At 49.2% G+C, this 24,779-nt stretch overlaps 1 protein-coding gene and 1 long non-coding RNA gene across 4 annotated transcripts in view; both read right to left on the bottom strand.

Annotated features, from left to right (window-relative positions):
- The window catches only part of LOC115189867 (trinucleotide repeat-containing gene 6A protein), a gene marked incomplete at its 5' end in the record, with an annotated part of 46,519 nt that extends 22,460 nt beyond the window's left edge, over positions 1-24,059 (bottom strand). For 2 of the 3 annotated variants that reach the window (XM_029748400.1, XM_029748401.1), the window contains 11 exon segments: positions 706-889; positions 6,488-6,583; positions 6,687-6,821; positions 7,524-7,640; positions 7,799-7,954; positions 10,453-10,632; positions 12,556-12,633; positions 13,301-13,623; positions 14,054-14,275; positions 17,409-20,010; positions 23,965-24,059. In XM_029748400.1, the coding sequence (XP_029604260.1) occupies positions 706-889; positions 6,488-6,583; positions 6,687-6,821; positions 7,524-7,640; positions 7,799-7,954; positions 10,453-10,632; positions 12,556-12,633; positions 13,301-13,623; positions 14,054-14,275; positions 17,409-20,010; positions 23,965-24,059 (4,188 nt within the window). 3 annotated transcript variants of the gene reach the window in all.
- LOC115189868 (uncharacterized) lies at positions 20,309-23,937 on the bottom strand. Its single transcript, XR_003877029.1, has 2 exons — positions 20,691-23,937; positions 20,309-20,588 (listed from the first exon to the last, which is right to left on the bottom strand). It is a non-coding gene; the product is annotated as an uncharacterized LOC115189868 (long non-coding RNA).
- Positions 24,060-24,779: the final 720 nt, after the last annotated feature.

Below are 24,779 nucleotides of genomic sequence, written 5' to 3'. Positions count from 1 at the left end.
TACGTAGACACCAGGATAAAACCCTGTCTACGTAGACACCAGGATAAAACCCTGTCTACGTAGACACCAGGATAAAACCCTGTCTACGTAGACACCAGGATAAAACCCTGTCTAGAACTACAGAACTACGTAGACACCAGGATAAAACCCTGTCTAGAACTACGTAGACACCAGGATAAAACCCTGTCTACGTAGACACCAGGATAAAACCCTGTCTACGTAGACACCAGGATAAAACCCTGTCTACGTAGACACCAGGATAAAACCCTGTCTACGTAGACACCAGGATAAAACCCTGTCTACGTAGACACCAGGATAAAACCCTGTCTAGAACTACGTAGACACCAGGATAAAACCCTGTCCAGAACTACGTAGACACCAGGATAAAACCCTGTCCAGAACTACGTAGACACCAGGATAAAACCCTGTCTAGAACTACAGAACTACGTAGACACCAGGATAAAACCCTGTCTAGAACTACAGAACTACGTAGACACCAGGATAAAACAGAATGGTCTACTTCAGGACACCCCCTGGACAGGACACCCCCTGGACAGGACACTAGTCTATATCCTGTAGTGAGACAGCTTGATGTACCAGGACACCCCCTGGACAGGACACTAGTCTATCACAGGCCCCCCTGGGTGTGAGGACCCTATTAAATGATCAGGTTGATATTTCCCATCAGGCATCATGAAGGCCTACCTAAAGGGAAGTTGGTAAAAGAGCCCATGGAGTTGGGCTCCTTCTGCAGCTCAGATGCATTCTGGGGCATGTAGTTGTCCATGTAGGACTTGAGGGGCTGGTGGGCGGGGTTCTGCTTCAGGAGGGAGGGGTCAAGGTGATGCGGAGGCTGCATCATCGACTGGGACGAACCAATAGGACGGCCCTGCACACAGAGAGGGGAGGGGTTAGATTTACACAACGGCACAGTCTGTACTGCCCTATATACAGACCACCCTATAGTCTATACTGCCCTATATACAGACCACCCTATAGTCTTTACTACACTATATACAGACTACCCTATATACAGACCACCCTATAGTCTATACTACACTATATACAGACTACCCTATATACAGACTACCCTATACTACACTATATACAGACTACCCTATAGTCTATACTACACTATATACAGACTACCCTATAGTCTATACTGCCCCATATACAGACTACCCTATAGTCTATACTACACTATATACAGACTACCCTATAGTCTATACTATATACAGACTACCCTATATACAGACTACCCTATAGTCTATACTATATACAGACTACCCTATATACAGACTACCCTATAGTCTGTACTACCCCATATACAGACTACCCTATATACAGACTACCCTATAGTCTATACTACACTATATACAGACTACCCTATAGTCTATACTATACTATATACAGACTACCCTATATACAGACTACCCTATAGTCTATACTACCCTATATACAGACTACCCCATAGTCTATACTACCCTATATACAGACTACCCTATAGTCTATACTACCCTATAGTCTATACTACACTATATACAGACTACCCTATAGTCTATACTGCCCCATATACAGACTACCCTATATACAGACTACCCTATAGTCTATACTACACTATATACAGACTACCCTATAGTCTATACTGCCCCATATACAGACTACCCTATATACAGACTACCCTATAGTCTATACTACACTATATACAGACTACCCTATAGTCTATACTACCCTATATACAGACTACCCTATAGTCTATACTACCCTATAGTCTATACTACCCTATATACAGACTACCCCATAGTCTATACTACCCTATATACAGACTACCCTATAGTCTATACTACCCTATAGTCTATACTACACTATATACAGACTACCCTATAGTCTATACTGCCCCATATACAGACTACCCTATATACAGACTACCCTATAGTCTATACTACACTATATACAGACTACCCTATAGTCTATACAGACTACCCTATAGTCTATACTATATACAGACTACCCTATATACAGACTACCCTATAGTCTATACTACCCTATAGTCTATACTACCCTATATACAGACTACCCTATAGTCTAGACTATATACAGACTACCCTATAGTCTATACTATATACAGACTACACTATAGTCTATACTACACTATATACAGACCACACCATTAGGCTGTACAACACTATATACAGACCACCCTATAGTCTATACTACCCTATATACAGGCTACCCCATTGTCTATACTAGACTATATACAGACTACCCCATAGTCTATACTACCCTATATACAGACTGCCCCATAGTCTATACTACCCTATATACAGACTGCCCCATAGTCTATACTACCCTATATACAGACTACACCATAGTCTATACTACCCTATATACAGACTACCCCATAGTCTATACTACCCTATATACAGACTACCCCATAGTCTATACTACCCTATATACAGACTACCCCATAGTCTATACTACCCTATATACAGACTACACCATAGTCTATACTACCCTATATACAGACTACCCCATAGTCTATACTACACTATATACAGACCACACCATTAGTCTGTACTATATACAGACCACACCATTAGTCTATACTATATACAGACCACACCATTAGTCTGTACTATATACAGACCACACCATTAGTCTGTACTATATACAGACTACCCCATTAGTCTGTACTATATACAGACTACCCCATTAGTCTGTACTATATACAGACTACCCCATTAGTCTGTACTATATACAGACTACCCCATTAGTCTGTACTATATACAGACTACCCCATTAGTCTGTACTATATACAGACTACCCCATTAGTCTGTACTATATACAGACTACCCCATTAGTCTGTACTATATACAGACTACCCCATTAGTCTGTACTATATACAGACTACCCCATTAGTCTGTACTATATACAGACTACCCCATTAGTCTGTACTATATACAGACTACACCATTAGTCTGTACTGTACTATATACAGACTACCACATTAGTCTATACTATATACAGACTGCCCTATATACAGACTGCCCCATTAGTCTGTACTAGACTATATACAGACTACCGCATTAGTCTATACTATATACAGACTGCCCTATATACAGACTACCCCATTAGTCTGTACTGTACTATAGACAGACTGCCCCATATACAGACTGCCCCATATACAGACCGCCCCATATACAGACTGCCCCATTAGTCTGCACTATATACAGACTGCCCTATATACAGACTGCCCTATTAGTCTGCACTATATACAGACTGCCCTATATACAGACCGCCCCATATACAGACTGCCCCATTAGTCTGCACTATATACAGACAGCCCCATATACAGACTGCCCCATTAGTCTGCACTATATACAGACTGCCCCATATACAGACTGCCCTATATACAGACTGCCCCATTAGTCTGTACTGCACTATATACAGACTGCCCCATATACAGACTGCACTATATACAGACTGCACTATATACAGAGACTACCCCATATACAGAGACTACCCCATATACAGAGACTGCCCCATATACAGAGACTGCCCCATATACAGACTGCCCCATATACAGACTGCCCTATATACAGACTGCCCCATTAGTCTGTACTACACTATATACAGACTGCCCCATTAGTCTATACTGTACTATATACAGACTACCCCATTAGTCTGTACTGTACTATATACAGACTACCCTATATACAGACTGCCCTAGATACAGACTACCCCATTAGTCTGTACTGCCCTAGATACAGACTGCCCTAGATACAGACTACCCCATATACAGACTACCCCATTACAGACTACCCCATTGGTCTGTACTGTACTATATACAGACTACCCTATATACAGACTGCCCTAGATACAGACTACCCCATTAGTCTGTACTGTACTATATACAGACTGCCCTAGATACAGACTGCCCTATATACAGACTACCCCATATACAGACTACCCCATATACAGACTACCCCATTAGTCTGTACTGTACTAGATACAGACTGCCCTAGATACAGACTGCCCTAGATACAGACTGCCCCATATACAGACTGCCCCATATACAGACTGCCCCATATACAGACTACCCCATTAGTCTGCACTATATACAGACTGCCCCATATACAGACTGCCCCATATACAGACTGCACTATATACAGACTGCACTATATACAGACTGCCCCATATACAGAGACTACCCCATATACAGAGACTACCCCATATACAGAGACTGCCCCATATACAGAGACTGCCCCATATACAGACTGCCCCATATACAGACTGCCCCATATACAGACTGCCCCATTAGTCTGTACTACACTATATACAGACTGCCCTATATACAGACTGCCCCATTAGTCTATACTGTACTATATACAGACTACCCCATTACAGACTACCCCATTAGTCTGTACTGTACTATATACAGACTACCCTATATACAGACTGCCCTAGATACAGACTACCCCATTAGTCTGTACTGCCCTAGATACAGACTGCCCTAGATACAGACTACCCCATATACAGACTACCCCATTACAGACTACCCCATTGGTCTGTACTGTACTATATACAGACTACCCTATATACAGACTGCCCTAGATACAGACTACCCCATTAGTCTGTACTGTACTATATACAGACTGCCCTAGATACAGACTGCCCTATATACAGACTACCCCATATACAGACTACCCCATATACAGACTACCCCATATACAGACTACCCCATTAGTCTGTACTGTACTAGATACAGACTACCCTATATACAGACTGCCCTAGATACAGACTGCCCTAGATACAGACTGCCCTAGATACAGACTGCCCCATATACAGTCTGCACTATATACAGACTGCCCCATATACAGACTGCCCCATATACAGACTGCCCCATATACAGACTGCCCCATATACAGACTACCCCATTAGTCTGCACTATATACAGACTGCCCTAGATACAGACTGCCCTAGATACAGACTGCCCTAGATACAGACTGCCCTAGATACAGACTGCCCTAGATACAGACTGCCCTAGATACAGACTGCCCCATATACAGACTACCCCATATACAGACTACCCCATATACAGACTACCCCATTAGTCTGTACTGTACTATATACAGACTGCCCTAGATACAGACTACCCTATATACAGACTATATATAGTCTATATAGTACATTCACATTTTAGTCACTTAGCAGACGCTCTTATCCAGAGCGACTTACAGTAGTGAATGCATACATTTCATACACACAGACTACCCCATTAGTATGTACTACCCTATATACTAGTATCGGAAAAGTACCAAGTTTGTTTATAACATGCAACACTAACAGACACACAGAGAGACAGAGAGAGAGACAGAGAGAGAGACGGACCGAGAGAGACAGACAGACAGACAGAGACCGAGAGAGACAGACAGACAGACAGAGAGACAGAGAGAGACAGACAGACAGACAGAGACCGAGAGAGACAGACAGACAGACAGACAGAGACCGAGAGAGACAGACAGACAGACAGACAGAGACCGAGAGAGACAGACAGACAGACAGACAGACCGAGAGACAGACACCGAGAGACAGACAGACAGACAGAGACCGAGAGAGACAGACAGACAGACAGAGACCGAGAGAGACGGACAGACAGAGACCGAGAGAGACGGACAGACAGACAGAGACCGAGAGAGACGGACAGACAGACAGAGACCGAGAGAGACGGACAGACAGACAGAGACCGAGAGAGACGGACAGACAGACAGAGACCGAGAGAGACGGACAGACAGACAGAGACCGAGAGAGACGGACAGACAGACAGAGACCGAGAGAGACGGACAGACAGACAGAGACCGAGAGAGACGGACAGACAGACAGAGACCGAGAGAGACGGACAGACAGACAGAGACCGAGAGAGACGGACAGACAGACAGAGACCGAGAGAGACGGACAGACAGACAGAGACCGAGAGAGACGGACAGACAGACAGAGACCGAGAGAGACGGACAGACAGACAGAGACCGAGAGAGACGGACAGACAGACAGAGACCGAGAGAGACGGACAGACAGACAGAGACCGAGAGAGACGGACAGACAGAGACCGAGAGAGACAGACAGACAGACAGAGACCGAGAGAGACAGACAGACAGACAGAGACCGAGAGAGACGGACAGACAGACAGAGACCGAGAGAGACGGACAGACAGACAGAGACCGAGAGAGACGGACAGACAGACAGAGACCGAGAGAGACGGACAGACAGACAGAGACCGAGAGAGACGGACAGACAGAGACCGAGAGAGACGGACAGACAGAGACCGAGAGAGACGGACAGACAGAGACCGAGAGAGACGGACAGACAGAGACCGAGAGAGACGGACAGACAGAGACCGAGAGAGACGGACAGACAGAGACCGAGAGAGACAGACAGACAGAGACCGAGAGAGACAGACAGACAGAGACCGAGAGAGACAGGAATGTACCTGTTGCTGCTGGTGTCCAACAGGGACGGGTCTGTGATTCTGCTGCTGTCCACCAGGCATGGTCCTCTGCTGCTGCTGAGACTGGAGGAGGAGACGCTGTGGAGACAAAACCACACCGTCAGGAACGACAACATTTTAGATCCCAGTTCACTGGAATTAAGTGTTAGAGAGGTGTGTGTGTGTGTGTGTGTGTGTTCACCTGTAACTGGTTAAGCTGGTTGAGTTGAGACAGCTGGTTGAGTTGAGACAGCTGGTTGAGAACAGCGACCTGCTGTGGACCAAACAGGTTCAGACCTCCTGCACTGGGAGGGTACTTCAGTAGAGAGGGAGGGACCTGGAACATAGTCACACCAACGAGATCAGTATTACAGACTCAGACCTCCTGCACTGGGATGAGTAGGACAGAGTCAGACCTGCACTGGGAGGACAGCTAGATCAGTATTACAGACTCAGACCTCCTGCACTAGGAGGACAGCTAGATCACTATTACAGAGTCAGACCTCCTGCACTAGGAGGACAGCTAGATCACTATTACAGAGCCAGACCTCCTGCACTGGGAGGACAACTAGATCACTATTACAGACTCAGACCTCCTGCACTAGGAGGACAGCTAGATCACTATTACAGACTCAGACCTCCTGCACTGGGATGAGTAGGACAGAGTCAGACCTCCTGCACTGGGAGGACAGCTAGATTAGTATTACAGACTCAGACCTCCTGCACTGGGAGGACAACTAGATCAGTAGAACAGAGTCAGACCTCCTGCACTGGGAGGACAGCTAGATCAGCATTACAGACTCAGACCTCCTGCACTGGGAGGACAGCTAGATCAGTAGAACAGAGTCAGACCTCCTGCACTGGGAGGACAGCTAGATGAGTAGAGATGTCAATAGTAAGGCAATGGGGAGAATATTGTTGGACCTTCAGGAGGCTGAACATCCCCTTTAAAAAAGGACCTTCTGGTTCACATCCCCTTTAAGGGAGGTGTGTGTGTGTGTGTGTGTGTGTGTGTGTGTGTGTGTGTGTGTGTGCGTACCTGAGAGGACAGGACGGGTGGAGGCACTTGGTTACGGAGATTGTTCTGGGCTGAGTTGAGGGGCTGGGGAGCGTTATGAGACGGGGCTACACTGCTGCCGTACATGGAATTTACATTCTGAAACACACACACACACACACACAGGTTAAGAAGACAAACAAGACAAAAAGAAGACACACACACACCAAGAGGACTGAAACACAAAGGATACACACACTTCAGACAGATTGTCACACACACACACACTATATTCAAGAGCAGCAGTAACCACTCACCTGCCTACCAGCCTCAGAGACAGAGGGGGTGGGAGCCTGCCCTGAGCAGAGAGAGGGGATAGGCTGAGCAGAGTGGGAGGGGGAAAAGCTCATGCCGTGATTGGAGGAGAGCTCCTCCGAGGCGGATCTATCGTAAGCAGAGAGCGGCAGGGAGAGCTGCAGAGGCAAGGACAGATGGACAGATGAGGAAGAGGCATGACATCGTGGAAATCAGAGGGAGGAGAGAAGGCCCCAGAGGATGGAGGGAGAAAGAGAGGGAGGGAGGAGAGAAGGCCCCAGAGGATGGAGGGAGAAAGAGAGGGAGGGAGGAGAGAAGGCCCCAGAGGATGGAGGGAGAAAGAGAGGGAGGGAGGAGAGAAGGCCCCAGAGGATGGAGGGAGAAAGAGAGAGAGGAGAGAAGGCCCCAGAGGATGGAGGGAGAAAGAGAGAGAGGGAGGAGAGAAGGCCCCAGAGGATGGAGGGAGAAAGAGAGAGAGGGAGGAGAGAAGGCCCCAGAGGATGGAGGGAGAAAGAGAGAGAGGAGAGAAGGCCCCAGAGGATGGAGGGAGAAAGAGAGAGAGAGGAGAGAAGGCCCCAGAGGATGGAGGGAGAAAGAGAGAGAGGGAGGAGAGAAGGCCCCAGAGGATGGAGGGAGAAAGAGAGGGAGGGAGGAGAGAAGGCCCCAGAGGATGGAGGGAGAAAGAGAGAGAGGAGAGAAGGCCCCAGAGGATGGAGGGATAAAGAGAGAGAGGAGAGAAGGCCCCAGAGGGTGGAGGGAGAAAGAGAGGGAGGGAGGAGAGAAGGCCCCAGAGGATGGAGGGAGAAAGAGAGGGAGGGAGGAGAGAAGGCCCCAGAGGATGGAGGGAGAAAGAGAGAGAGGAGAGAAGGCCCCAGAGGATGGAGGGATAAAGAGAGAGAGGAGAGAAGGCCCCAGAGGGTGGAGGGAGAAAGCCAGAGAAGCGACAGGAGAAAGAATGCCAAAGCTTTTTTATGACACTGAGCTACCACCAGGGGACTACATTCTGATATAACACTGAGCTACCCCCAGGGGACTACATTCTGATATAACACTGAGCTACCACCAGGGGACTACATCCTATATAACACTGAGCTACCACCAGGGGGGCTACATTCTGATATAACACTGAGCTACCACCAGGGGGGCTACATTCTGATATAACACTGAGCTACCACCAGGGGGGCTACATTCTGATATAACACTGAGCTACCACCAGGGGACTACATTCTGATATAACACTGAGCTACCACCAGGGGACTACATTCTGATATAACACTGAGCTACCACCAGGGGACTACATTCTGATATAACACTGAGCTACCACCAGGGGACTACATTCTGTAACGACACTGAGCTACCACCAGGGGGCTACATTCTGATATAACACTGAGCTACCACCAGGGGGGCTACATTCTGATATAACACTGAGCTACCACCAGGGGGGCTACATTCTGATATAACACTGAGCTACTACCAGGGGTGCTACATTCTGATATAACACTGAGCTACCACCAGGGGACTACATTCTGATATAACACTGAGCTACCACCAGGGGACTACATTCTGATATAACACTGAGCTACCACCAGGGGGCTACATTCTGATATAACACTGAGCTACCACCAGGGGGGCTACATTCTGATATAACACTGAGCTACCACCAGGGGACTACATTCTGATATAACACTGAGCTACCACCAGGGGGCTACATTCTGATATAACACTGAGCTACCACCAGGGGGCTACATTCTGATATAACACTGAGCTACCACCAGGGGACTACATTCTGATATAACACTGAGCTACCACCAGGGGACTACATTCTGATATAACACTGAGCTACCACCAGGGGACTACATTCTGATATAACACTGAGCTACCACCAGGGGGCTACATTCTGATATAACACTGAGCTACCACCAGGGGGGCTACATTCTGATATAACACTGAGCTACCACCAGGGGACTACATTCTGATATAACACTGAGCTACCACCAGGGGGCTACATTCTGATATAACACTGAGCTACCACCAGGGGGCTACATTCTGATATAACACTGAGCTACCACCAGGGGACTACATTCTGATATAACACTGAGCTACCACCAGGGGACTACATTCTGATATAACACTGAGCTACCACCAGGGGGCTACATTCTGATATAACACTGAGCTACCACCAGGGGACTACATTCTGATATAACACTGAGCTACCACCAGGGGACTACATTCTGATAACACTGAGCTACCACCAGGGGACTACATTCTGATATAACACTGACCTACCACCAGGGGACTACATTCTGTAACGACACTGAGCTACCACCAGGGGACTACATTCTGATATAACACTGAGCTACCACCAGGGGGCTACATTCTGATATAACACTGAGCTACCACCAGGGGACTACATTCTGATATAACACTGAGCTACCACCAGGGGACTACATTCTGATATAACACTGAGCTACCACCAGGGGACTACATTCTGATATAACACTGAGCTACCACCAGGGGACTACATTCTGATATAACACTGAGCTACCACCAGGGGACTACATTCTGATATAACACTGAGCTACCCACCAGGGGGCAGTGCAGCGCTAGGAGACGGTACACCACACAGACAGAGGAAGGAGCAACACACAGACAGTACCTTGTCGTAGTAAGGGCTTCTCTCCATGGAAGGCTCTTTGTGAATCTGGTGCCTGGAGGCAGAGTTTTTCCCCATCACTCCACTGTACTCTCCCATGTTCACATCCATACGCTTGTCAGACATCATCCCTCCTCCCATCTCCATCTTATTGCTCTTCGACAAGTCCTCAGGAGAGTCTCTCTAGGGGATGGACAGAGAGAGGGAAAGATAGGTCAGACAAGAGAGAGAGAGGCGACAAGAGAGAGAGAGGCGAGAGAGAGCAGCGAGAGAGAGAGCGAAAGAGAGAGAGCAAAAGAGAGAGCAAAAGAGAGAGCAAAAGAGAGAGCAAAAGAGAGAGCAAAAGAGAAAGAGAGAGAGAGAGAAAGAGAAAAAGAGAGAGAAAGATAGTCCACTAATGTGCTGGGGGCTGGTCTAGTGGTAGTGCTGCTGCCCCTGGAGGCAGAGGTTTGCAAGTGCAGCAGCAGAAATTGTAAAATTATTTATCTCGCTCTCAGGTCCTAGCAGGCAGATCTGTTACACATAAGTCTACCCAAGACCTGTTACAGTCACACCTGAAGGGTCGGGTTCAGGGAACAGAAAACCCAAGACCTGTTACAGTCACACCTGAAGGGTCGGGTTCAGGGAACAGAAAACCCAAGACCTGTTACAATCACACCTGAAGGGTCGGGTTCAGGGAAAAGTTTACCCTGAAGGGCGACGACTGACTAGCTCCAACCCCTCTTCGCTAAAAGGGTCGACATCTGACGAGTTCCAACCCCTCTTCGCTAAAAGGGTCGACATCTGACGAGTTCCAACCCCTCTTCGCTAAAAGGGTCGACATCTGACGAGTTCCAACCCCTCTTCGCTAAAAGGGTCGACAACTGACTAGTTCCAACCCCTCTTCGCTAAAGGGCGACATCTGACTAGCTCCAACCCCTCTTCGCTAAAGGGAGACATCTGACTAGCTCCAACCCCTCTTCGCTAAAGGGCGACATCTGACTAGCTCCAACCCCTCTTCGCTAAAGGGAGACATCTGACTAGTTCCAACCCCTCTTCGCTAAAAGGGTCGACAACTGACTAGTTCCAACCCCTCTTCGCTAAAGGGCGACATCTGACTAGCTCCAACCCCTCTTCGCTAAAGGGAGACATCTGACTAGCTCCAACCCCTCTTCGCTAAAGGGAGACATCTGACTAGCTCCAACCCCTCTTCGCTAAAGGGAGACATCTGACTAGCTCCAACCCCTCTTCGCTAAAGGGCGACATCTGACTAGCTCCAACCCCTCTTCGCTAAAGGGAGACATTGACTAGCTCCAACCCCTCTTCGCTAAAGGGAGACATTGACTAGCTCCAACCCCTCTTCGCTAAAGGGAGACATCTGACTAGCTCCAACCCCTCTTCGCTAAAGGGAGACATCTGACTAGTTCCAACCCCTCTTCGCTAAAGGGAGACATCTGACTAGCTCCAACCCCTCTTCGCTAAAGGGAGACATCTGACTAGCTCCAACCCCTCTTCGCTAAAGGGAGACATCTGACTAGCTCCAACCCCTCTTCGCTAAAGGGAGACATCTGACTAGCTCCAACCCCTCTTCGCTATTTAATGACTTTTCTTGTGTTTATATCTTTATTTTTGGTGCAGAAAGATCCTACTATTATCTCATGTGACCACCAAACACTTCTGGACCAACAGAAGGACAATTCCTAACCTCCATTTAAACTTCACATACCAAAGTGGAGAAACCAGCTGATTGAAATAAATCAAAAAGTTTGATGAAGAGTTGGTTATTTAAAATCAGCTGTGTAGTGCTAGGGCTCTGTCGGTCGCCGGGGGAGGGCTCTGTCGGTCGTCGGGGGAGGGACCTGTCGGGGGAGGGCCCTGTCGGTCGTCGGGGGAGGGGCCCTGTCGGTCGTCGGGGGAGGGGCCCTGTCGGTCGTCGGGGGAGGGGCCCTGTCGGTCGTCGGGCCCTGCCGGTCGTCGGGGGAAGGGCCCTGCCCTGTCGGTCGTCGGGGAAGGGCTCGTCAGTCAGCCTTTCACGGTAAAGTTCTACTACGCCTGTTGTATTCGGTGAGTCGTTACAAAAAACAGCATTTGATTTTGAGGGTTCAAGGTTCAAGGCTGCGAACTCACAACGTAATTCATGTTGTTGAACTGTTTGACAAACTGGGTCATCCAGGCATCCTCCTGCTTGTTCGCCGATTTGTTCATCTGAAACACAGAGAGACCTGGTTCATATCCTACACAGAGAGAGAGACCTGGTTCCTATCCTACACAGAGAGATACCTGGTTCCTATCCTACACAGAGAGAGAGACCTGGTTCCTATCCTACACAGAGAGAGAGACCTGGTTAATATCCTACACAGAGAGAGAGACCTGGTTAATATCCTACACAGAGAGAGAGACCTGGTTAATATCCTACACAGAGAGAGAGACCTGGTTAATATCCTACACAGAGAGACCTGGGGAATATCCTACGCAGAGAGACCAGGTTAATATCCTACGCAGAGAGACCAGGTTAATATCCTACGCAGAGAGACCTGGTTAATAACCTACGCAGAGAGACCTGGTTAATATCCTACACAGAGAGACCTGGTTAATATCCTACACAGAGAGACCTGGTGAATATCCTACACAGAGAGACCTGGTTAATATCCTACACAGAGAGACCTGGTGAATATCCTACACAGAGAGACCTGGTTCATATCCTACACAGAGAGACCTGGTTCATATCCTACACAGAGATACCTGGTTCATATCCTACACAGAGAGACCTGGTTCATATCCTACACAGAGAGACCTGGTTCATATCTTACACAGAGAGACCTGGTTAATATCCTACACAGAGAGACCTGGTTAATATCCTACACAGTAATACCTTAGGAGGGATTTTCTTCATGTAGTTCCAGCTGTGTTGCTGGGGCCCATTGTTCCTGTTGTCCTGACCGTGGCTGTCTCTGTGGCCGTCTCTGTGGCCGTCTCTCTCCCGGTCTCTGTGACCGTCTCTCTCCCGGTCTCTGTGGCCGTCTCTCTCCCGGTCTCTGTGGCCGTCTCTGTGACCGTCTCTCTCCCGGTCTCGGTGACTCGGGGCGTTGCTCCACATCCCGATCTCCACCTCCTCCTCTGGTTCCCAACTGGACTGGCACGACACCTCCTCACCACACCAGGTATTACTCTCCTGCTGGTGCATGGGCTTGGGACCTGGAGAGAGAAGGAGGGGGGAGAGGACGAAGGGATGAAACCCTGGAGAGAGAACAGGGAGACGAGGGGGACGACGGGACCTGGAGGGAGACAAGGGGACCTGGGGGGAGACGAGGGGACCTGGGGGGAGACGAGGGGACCTGGGGGGAGACGAGGGGGACGGGACCTGGAGGGAGACGAGGGGACCTGGAGCAAGACGAGGGGGGACGGGACCTGGAGGGAGACGAGGGGACCTGGAGGGAGACGAGGGGACCTGGAGGGAGACGAGGGGGGACGGGACCTGGAGGGAGACGGGGGGACCTGGGGGGAGACGAGGGGACCTGGAGGGAGACGGGACCTGGGGGGAGACGGGACCTGGGGGGAGACGAGGGGACCTGGAGGGAGACGGGACCTGGAGGGAGACGAGGGGATGTGTGTGTGTGTGTCTCACCAGGTTTGTGGTGGTTCTGTGGTCCAGGTCCTTCCCAGCCTCCCGTCCCAGAGTTGTCCCCTCTGTCTCTGTCCCCTCTGTCTCTGTCCTCCCAGGTGGAGCTGGTGTCCATGGGTTTCCCCCAGGCCGATGTCCCGTTGTCCACAGAGACAGGGGGGCCTGACGGCTCACACCACGTTCCTGACTCCATCTTCTGGGGACCTCCGTACTGTTCACCCCAGCCTGGAGGGGCGGAGAGAGGAGAGAGAGGAGGCAAGAGGGGGGGGGAGAGGAGAGAGGGGAGAGGGGAGGAGAGGGGGAGGATGGGGGGAGAGAGGAAGGTATGTGAGATGGAGATTCCTAAATGGCAGGTAACTTTGTACCTTCTGAACTCCGCTGTTGTACGGATCAATAACAGACGAGCTGGGTTTCTAGTCTCAGATGGATCAATAACAGACGAGCTGGGTTTCTAGTCTCAGATGATCAATAACAGACGAGCTGGGTTTCTAGTCTCAGATGATCAATAACAGACGAGCTGGGTTTCTAGTCTCAGATGATCAATAACAGACGAGCTGGGTTTCTAGTCTCAGATGATCAATAACAGACGAGCTGGGTTTCTAGTCTCAGATGGATCAATAACAGACGAGCTGGGTTTCTAGTCTCAGATGATCAATAACAGACGAGCTGGGTTTCTAGTCTCAGATGATCAATAACAGACGAGCTGGGTTTCTAGTCTCAGATGATCAATAACAGACGAGCTGGGTTTCTAGTCTCAGATGATCAATAACAGACGAGCTGGGCTTCTAGTCTCAGATGATCAATAACAGACGAGCTGGGTTTCTAGTCTCAGATGATCAATAACAGACGAGCTGGGTTTCTAGTCTCAGATGGATCAATAACAGACGAGCTGGGTTTCTAGTCTCAGATGATCAATAACAGACGAGCTGGGCTTCTAGTCTCAGATGATCAATAACAGACGAGCTGGGCTTCTAGTCTCAGATGATCAATAACAGACGAGCTGGGTTTCTAGTCTCAGATGATCAATAACAGACGAGCTGGGTTTCTAGTCTCAGACGGATCAATAACAGACGAGCTGGGTTTCTAGTCTCAGACGGATCAATAACAGACGGGCTGGGTTTCTAGTCTCAGATGATCAATAACAGACGAGCTGGGTTTCTAGTCTCAGATGATCAATAACAGACGGGCTGGGTTTCTAGTCTCAGATGATCAATAACAGACGAGCTGGGCTTCTAGTCTCAGATGATCAATAACAGACGAGCTGGGTTTCTAGTCTCAGATGATCAATAACAGACGAGCTGGGTTTCTAGTCTCAGATGGATCAATAACAGACGAGCTGGGTTTCTAGTCTCAGATGATCAATAACAGACGAGCTGGGCTTCTAGTCTCAGATGATCAATAACAGACGAGCTGGGCTTCTAGTCTCAGATGATCAATAACAGACGAGCTGGGTTTCTAGTCTCAGATGATCAATAACAGACGAGCTGGGTTTCTAGTCTCAGATGATCAATAACAGACGGGCTGGGTTTCTAGTCTCAGACGGATCAATAACAGACTAGCTGGGTTTCTAGTCTCAGATGATCAATAACAGACGGGCTGGGTTTCTAGTCTCAGATGATCAATAACAGACGAGCTGGGTTTCTAGTCTCAGATGATCAATAACAGACGGGCTGGGTTTCTAGTCTCAGATGATCAATAACAGACTAGCTGGGTTTCTAGTCTCAGATGATCAATAACAGACGGGCTGGGTTTCTAGTCTCAGATGATCAATAACAGACGAGCTGGGTTTCTAGTCTCAGACGAATCAATAACAGACTAGCTGGGTTTCTAGTCTCAGACGGATCAATAACAGACGAGCTGGGTTTCTAGTCTCAGACGAATCAATAACAGACTAGCTGGGTTTCTAATCTCAGACGGATCAATAACAGACTAGCTGGGTTTCTAGTCTCAGATGATCAATAACAGACGGGCTGGGTTTCTAGTCTCAGATGATCAATAACAGTTGTTTAGCGCCTAGCATGAGGCCGTTGTTTAGCGCCTAGCATGAGGCTAGCGTTTAGCGCCTAGCATGAGGCTAGCGTTTAGCGCCTAGCATGAGGCTAGCGTTTAGCGCCTAGCATGAGGCTAGCGTTTAGCGCCTAGCATGAGGCTAGCGTTTAGCGCCTAGCATGAGGCTAGCGTTTAGCGCCTAGCATGAGGCTAGCGTTTAGCGCCTAGCATGAGGCTAGCGTTTAGCGCCTAGCATGAGGCAAGCGTTTAGCGCCTAGCATGAGGCAAGCGTTTAGCGCCTAGCATGAGGCTAGTGTTTAGCACCTAGCATGAGGCTGTTGTTATGCATCGTCATAACATTTAGTTGATTCCCTACTAAGTTCAATACATTTAGTCGATTCCCTACTAAGTTCAATACAAGTTTGATAATGTCTGGATTCCATGATTCTGTCTGTGTTCTCTGCAATGCAGATTTTATAGAGCCCTGGATCTGGGAGTGATTTATATAGAGCCCTGGATCTGGGAGTGATTTATATAGAGCCCTGGATCTGGGAGTGATTTATATAGAGCCCTGGATCTGGGAGTGGTTTATATAGAGCCCTGGATCTGGGAGTGGTTTTATATAGAGCCCTGGATCTGGGAGTGGTTTATATAGAGCCCTGGATCTGGGAGTGGTTTATATAGAGCCCTGGTTCTGGGAGTGGTTTATATAGAGCCCTGGATCTGGGAGTGGTTTATATAGAGCCCTGGATCTGGGAGTGGTTTATATAGAGCCCTGGATCTGGGAGTGGTTTATATAGAGCCCTGGATCTGGGAGTGGTTTATATAGAGCCCTGGATCTGGGAGTGGTTTATATAGAGCCCTGGATCTGGGAGTGATTTTATATAGAGCCCTGGATCTGGGAGTGATTTTATATAGAGCCCTGGATCTGGGAGTGATTTTATATAGAGCCCTGGATCTGGGAGTGATTTATATAGAGCACTGGACCTGGGAGTGATTTATATAGAGCCCTGGACCTGGGAGTGATTTATATAGAGCCCTGGACCTGGGAGTGATTTATATAGAGCCCTGGACCTGGGAGTGATTTTTATTTTTTTCTCTCCCCCTTTGTCTCTCTCTCCCCCCTTTCTCTCAGTCCCCACCCCCCCCTGGAACTCTCTGTATTTCAGACCAAACAAAGGTCTGTGTTTCTGCCTGCACTCACAGCTCAGAGAGAAAAATCAATGCTGTAGAACATTCCAGAAGGATGACGCAACCCAAACACACACACACACACACACACACACACACACACACACACACACACACACACAGTGTCCTCCACCTCCCCTTAGTGTGTGTGTGTGTGTGTAAAGCTCCCTCCACTCACCAGGGCTGCAGGTCTTGTCCTTGTCGGCCATGTTGTTCAGGGGTGGTGGGGGCTGCTGGGTCTGCGGGGGTTTAGTCATGACCATGGCATCCTGCTCTGATTGGCTGGTCTTGTTCCACATATTAACCCCGCTACAGTTGTATTTGTTGGGGTCTCCCCACGCCGACGTCCCGTCGTCGATCTCCATCCGTCTCCTCACCGACTCTGGACTAGGCTCCTCCCACCCGGTAGACTCCTCCTCTTTGTGGGAGGATCCAACAGGGACCGCCACCCCAGTCCAGCCGCTGGGTTTGGAACCTCCGGGACCTGAGTGTTGGGGACCACCTGGTGGAAGTCCTCTAGGGTCCTGGCCGGGGTTGGAGATAGAGTCTGGGCTTTTACCCCAATCGGAAGGGGGCGCCGAGTCTCCCCAGTTCTGAGAAGGGTGGTTGGGCTTCATGGCCGGCTCGCCCCATCCCCCTTGGGTCTGTTGGTTCTGGGGCTTGGGTCCGGGGATGGATACGGAGGGCTCCCCCCAGCCAGTGTGAGGGTTGTTCGGGTGTTCAGGGGTGTTGGACCCTCCGCTGCCACCCCAGGTGCTGCTGCTGTCGTCGGTGTGTGCGTTGGTGTTGACCGGGTGGACGGATTCACCCCATCCTCCAGACCCCGAACGGTCGCTGTCGTTGTCCCATCCCCCAGACCCGCTAGTCTTCTGGGGCTGGCCCCAATAGCTGCTCCCTCCTCCTCTGTAGCGGTCTCCACCACCACTAGGGGCGCCCCAGCTCTGCTTTTGGGGTTTAGGAGGGTTAGTCCAGGTGTTGGACTGGTCTTCCTTCTGGCTGTTACCCCAGGTAGAGGAAGAGTTGCTGTTCTCCCATCCTCGCTCTCCTCCAGGGCCTTTGTTGTCTCTGTCTCCACACCCCCCAGACAAGGTCTTCTGCTCTGCCCAGCCAGACCCTCCTGACTCTGGGCTTGTATTTCCCGGTCCGTCCCCCCATCCTCCAGAGCTGGAGGTCTGAGAACGAGCTGTGTGGCTTTTCGATCCCCAGCCAGGGCCTCCGTTACCGGGCTTCCTGTCATCGGGTCTGGGTGCGGGAGAGGTGACGTCCCAGGCTGTGTTCTGGCGTACGGGGGTCTGACCCCAGCCGGTGTTGCAGAGGACACGGGGGTCCACGTCTGTACAGGAGAGGACTTGCTGAGTTGACCCAGGGAGGGGGAGTCTTCGACGGGGGTCGTTCCTGTCCCTGTCTAAGCTACGGCCTACAAAGCTCTCCCCGCTCCCCTCACTGCCTCCAGACGTCCCCCAGCACCCGCTCGCATGTCCCTGCACTCCTCCTCCTCCTCCTCCTCCTCCCATCCTGAGGGCATCATCTTCCAGACTCTTCCAGCCGTTGGCTCCACCCCCTGACTTCCTTCCTTCGCTGGAATCCTGAGATTTGTTGCCGGGCAACGAGCTCCACTCCCCATTGGGGGGTTGCCTGTTGGAGGTGGAGCCAGATGAAGAACAGGAGGAAGAGGAGGAGGAGGCGCTGCCCCACGGTCGGGGGATCCCTGCAGGACCCACTCCGTTCCCGTTGACCCCACCTCCTCCAGTCCCCAAGGACAGGTTGTGAGGAGAGGAGGAAACAGCGGGGCCAGAGTCCCACCTCCCTACAGGGGTCTTGTTGTTATTTTTACTGTTGTAAACAACAGCAGCAGCAGGGGAGGGCTGGCCCTGTCCCTGGCCGTTCACAGTGTCTCCAGGGACCGAAGCCCCCCAGGGCTTAGAGAAGCCCCCTGCCAGGCCGTCGCTGTAGGGGTGCTGGGCGGCATACAGGGCCCCGTTGGAGAGCTGATCTCCAGGCTCTGATCCCGCTCCTCCTCCTCCTCCTCCAGCTCCCCAGGAACGCAGCCCCGAGCCGGATTCGTTCCTCTGCACTGAGCCGCCCGTAGAGTTTGGTAAACTAGAGGTGTTTATGGCGTTAGTAGTGTTATTTGGTCCGTTGGTTGCTTCAGCGTTAAGGTGGTGAGCCTTGACAGTAGTATCATTTAGGAGGTGGTGCTGTTGTTCTGATAGAGGAGACGGAGAGAGGCTGTCCGGCTGTATCCCTCCCCAGCCCAGAGAGCCTCCCCGCTGGCCAATCTTACAGCCAGAGGGTCCCTGGGGACCGGGCCAGGCACTGTGGTTAACATTTGGGTTCAAAGTGCTGGGGTTCGCACCAGCTCCGTTGGCCGACGCCCGGTGGCTCGGCTTGTTGCCGCAGCTACCGGCGGCGGCGGCGTCGTCTGGGACGGCGTTCATCGCCGAGCCGTTGGTCACGCCCCCCCACGGGCTTTTCACCACCCCGTTACACATTATGACGTTATTGCTGCTGCTGCTACAGGGAGGAGGGGCGCAGCCGTTAGTCACCGTCAGGGGGGAAAAGTGGTTCCCGTTACGATCTCCGTTTCCGTTAACGCCGGGCGCCGACGACGGCGACGACGTCATCACGGTGACCAAGTTCTTCTCCGAGCCACCAGAGCTAGAGGCGGAGTCTGTGTCCATGCATTCTGAGGTGAGCTCGGGGTCGCTGCCGGAGCTGCTGCCGGATGCCGAGTTGGACGAGGAGGAAGGCGCCTCACTGCAGACCGAGTCTACCAGCACCTTGAAAAGAAAAAAACCCCAGCTTTTTTTAATAAATAAAACTTTATTTATAAAAAAATCGAGCCTTAAAAAATAAAAAAAATAAAAAGGGACCCAAATTCGCTTTACACTTCTATAAAACATCCACATGGCAGTTATAGATACTGAAATACATGGATATTGCGTCTGAAAACTAAAAAAACTGTCCCAAATTCTGATCTTTTTAAAATCACTGAGATATCTTTATCAGAACCAGTTTTTACGGGCTTTTAAAGTTGACTTCAGCCGCAAAGGTATAGGAGGAAAAACACCAATCAGATTGAATGTTTTAAACATTTAATTGCATTAAATAAATCATTACTAGAACTAATTACTTTACAATAGGATACATATATTTGAATTGGAGACTAAATTCCTTCCAAATATTAAAACACTAAAAGAAATATGCTTTTGATTTCACTATATTCAACACTGGATGAAACACGACAACGACAAAAACAATGACAATCATTTCAATTCAGCTTGCAGGAACGGGTAGTGGAACGGGTTGCGGAACGGGTAGTCGACGCCGCCACGACCAGGAGGAATAACGTGATCTGCTGAGAGATGAGATAAGAGAGTCACATACAGGGAAACCAATACACAAAAAAAACTCACACAACACTACAAGACAACAAAAACACACAGGAAACAGCCGACACCTTCATTCTAGTCGACTGGTCCGCTGTGGTGTACAAGACACCCGTCTGATTGGCTCCTGTCTCAGTGGACTAATCCATTGCGGAGGCCACGGGGGGGGGGGGGGCCACTCTAACAACATGTGATACTGAAATTGTATATTAGTTGTTATTATGTACAAATAATGGTTTAACAGTAATAACTTGAATACTATTTTATATCTTAATGTTCTTTTCTTCCTCGTTGAAGACGGTCGCTGTCTGCGGTTCTGAAACAATCATCAGTTGACCGTAGAGATGGAGACTACGATGCCATGTCAAAAGATATAGGCTCAACTCTCTCTCCATCTCATGAATAATAATAATACTACTTCCTGCCAGTTGAGTTTCTAGTTCATATTGATATTAAATTAATGACTTCTATCTCTCCCTCTCTCTGCCAAACAAACGCAAAACTACTAGGTCATCACTCTTAGCTTAGCGGAGTGCTGCGTGGTGACGGCCATCTTGGATCCAGGGCTGGACACCATATCCGTGAGCCTTCACCATCTAACCCTGAGGGGTTAAAACATGGTTCAGTGCTTTAACACTCATTTATTTGGCTCCACAATAAAAAGTCAATTGTCAAGGAGAACCAAATGTAAAAAAAATAATAAACTAACTAGCTAGCTAACTTGTTTTGTGGGATACGTGGCGTTACCTTAGCTAACTTGTTTGTGGGATACGCGGTGTTAGCTTAGCTAACTTGTTTTTGTGGGATACGCAGTGTTAGCTTAGCTAACTTGTTTTGTGGGATACATAGTGTTAAGCTAGCTAACTTGTTTTGTGGGATACATGGTGTTAGCTTAGCTAACTTGTTTTGTGGGATACCTGGTGTTAGCTTAGCTAACTTGTTTTGTGGGATACCTGGTGTTAGCTTAGCTAACTGGTTTTGTGGGATACCTGGTGTTAGCTTAGCTAAGTTGTTTTGTGGGATACATGCGGTTAGCTTAGCTAACTTGTTTTGTGGGATACATGGATGAAGAATACCACAGCTGGTGAACTAGTCAGTGAAACATTCATGCTAACGTTAGCTATAGCATCTTGTCTTCAATAGTATCTACTGTCACTCCAACACCACTCACTGGCTATAGTTTACCTTAAATACATACAAAAAAGTAGACAGGTAGGGAAGGCCTGAGAGTTTACCAAGTCTAGCTAATGCATTGCGTACATACCTTGCTTGCTCCTTGTTGAAGATGTTCTCATCTCTCCATCCGTGACGAGGTGACGGAATCGGTGGGACGACTCGTTAAATAATCCTTTATTAGTGGTAATTCAGAGCATACCGTCAGCTCAAAGTAACGATAACTAACTAGCTAAATACAACATCATCGCTGTTTATCGGAGAAGTCGGCTGGCAGCGTCAGCCACGATTGATGACTAACTAGCCAATGGGAAGACGGTGTGTGCTACTGCCATTGTGACAGGGGTCCAATCCCATCTCACCTGTGACCTCGGTCACACCCCCTGAAAGATTAAAAAGCAGTGGATTGTGTGTAACCGTTTTGGTCGACGTATTAATTCACGCTTCATTCATCCAACGCTTTTCCATCTTTGGAGGGGAGTGAAAGCTAGTGGCCAGGGCTAGCAAGACGTGCTGCGCTTCCAAATGACATAGCTAACGACTGAGAGCAAGACGCTTCGCTTCCAACACAGCTAACGACAGAGCAAGACGCTTCGCTTCCAACATAGCTAACGACTGAGAGCAAGACGCTTCTCTCTTCCAACATAGCTAACGACTGAGAGCAAGACGCTTCTCTCTTCCAACATAGCTAACGACTGAGAGCAAGACGCTTCTCTCTTCCAACATAGCTAACGACTGAGAGCAAGACGCTTCTCTCTTCCAACATAGCTAACGACTGAGAGCAAGACGCTTCTCTCTTCCAACACAGCTAACGACTGAGAGCAAGACGCTTCTCTCTTCCAACATAGGTAACGACTGAGAGCAAGACGCTTCTCTCTTCCAACACAGCTAACGACTGAGAGCAAGACGCTTCGCTTCCAACATAGCTAACGACTGAGAGCAAGACGCTTCTCTCTTCCAACATAGCTAACGACTGAGAGCAAGACGCTTCTCTCTTCCAACATAGCTAACGACTGAGAGCAAGACGCTTCTCTCTTCCAACATAGCTAACGACTGAGAGCAAGACGCTTCTCTCTTCCAACATAGCTAACGACTGAGAGCAAGACGCTTCTCTCTTCCAACACAGCTAACGACTGAGAGCAAGACGCTTCTCTCTTCCAACATAGGTAACGACTGAGAGCAAGACGCTTCTCTCTTCCAACACAGCTAACGACTGAGAGCAAGACGCTTCTCTCTTCCAACACAGCTAACGACTGAGAGCAAGACGCTTCTCTCTTCCAACACAGCTAACGACTGAGAGCAAGACGCTTCCAACACAGCTAACGACTGAGAGCAAGACGCTTCCAACACAGCTAACGACTGAGAGCAAGACGCTTCCAACACAGCTAACGACTGAGAGCAAGACGCTTCCAACACAGCTAACGACTGAGAGCAAGACGCTTCTCGATTCCAACAAGTTAAAGATAGGATAGCGATTGCTTTGCTACCTAAAATCTAAGTAATTCTGAACTGCTGAAATCACTGCAATACTGTTAATATATTTTCTTGTCATTTTTTCCCCCCCAGTCCTACCCACTGATGAAGCAACATCGGAAGGAAGTTTAAACAGCTTTAATGAACGCTAGCTTCAGCGTACGGCTACGTTGTTGATTAAAATGACAAGCCGACCCCCACTTGTATTCATAACTACATTGTTGACTGACAACTTTACACTACATTACTAACTAGCTAGTTCACTATTCGGTCTAAACCAGTCTGATTTCATTACTAACTAGCTAGTTCACTATTCTGTCTGATTTCATTACTAACTAGCTAGTTCCTTATTCGGTCTAAACCAGTCAGCTGCAACACTCGGGTCAGGAAGTTTTAGCTAGCGTTTTCACATTGGGAATGCTAACTAAACTTGGAAATGTTCCTTAAGTAAAATCATACAATATATATATATATTTTTTACATTACAGTAAAAGATTTAAATGATTTCAAAAACAACCCAAAAAAAAAAACAAGATTTCCGTTCCATTTTTCCCCGAGACATCCGAACGGGTTTCTCGTAAGCCGCCTCACATTATAACGTTCCAAGATTAAAATACAAGTGAAAAAAAAACCCCAACAAACAAACAAACAAACAAACATGGCGGTATATACATTTGGAGAAGCTCAGAGAATCCTCACCTTGCCCCAGTTACTGTTGTTGTCACTGCTGCAGGGAGAACCAGAGCTCCACGGGCAATTCTCATACTGCGAATCCAGGCCAGGGTGGTCCAAACCTGGGGACAGAAAGGGGGAGAGACGAGGGGGGGGGGGGTGGAAGTTTGGTTAGCTCACAAGAGAACGCAAACCAGGACATTCTTTCACTAATCATTGATCTGACGTGTGGATTGGTGGAAACGGGAGGGATGGAACCCAGACGTCCACCTGTCACTGAGCGAGAAGAAGGAAAGGTGCATTGTAGAAGTAGTCCAATGTCTCTCTGATCTCAATAACACGAGTCCTCTCCCCGGTCCCTCTAACCCGGCCCGGTCCCCCGTGTCCCTCTAACCCGGCCCAGTCCCCCTAACCCGGCCCAGTCCCCCTAACCCGGCCCAGTGTTGTCTGTGATCATGATGCAGACATTCACAGTGTGTGTGTGTCAGTCTAGTCAGCAGCCACCATTTTGTTTCAGCAGCGTGATGCTACAGCCAACCAGGAGGGAGAGAGAGAAAGAGGGGGGTGGGGAGGGGAGGAGAGACGGGAAAGGGAGGGGGGGAGGGAGGGACATTGGAGAGGGGGGGTGGGGAGGGAGGGGAGACGGGGGAGGGACATTGGAGAGGGGGGGTGGGGAGGGAGGGGAGACGGGGGAGGGACATTGGAGAGGGGGGGGTGGGGAGGGGAGACGGGGGAGGGAGGTGAGAGGGAGGGAGGCGCTGTTTGTTCTTTTACGACGAGAACCTCTTCCTCTGTACTAAACGAACCCTTCATGTCTCCTGTATCCGTTCTTCTCTTCTGGC

The sequence above is a fragment of the Salmo trutta genome, unplaced genomic scaffold (genome assembly GCF_901001165.1).
Source record: "Salmo trutta unplaced genomic scaffold, fSalTru1.1, whole genome shotgun sequence".
Classification (NCBI taxonomy): domain Eukaryota; kingdom Metazoa; phylum Chordata; class Actinopteri; order Salmoniformes; family Salmonidae; genus Salmo; species Salmo trutta.
Note: the sequence above shows the minus strand (reverse complement) of the source record. Positions and strands in the feature narration are given on the sequence as shown.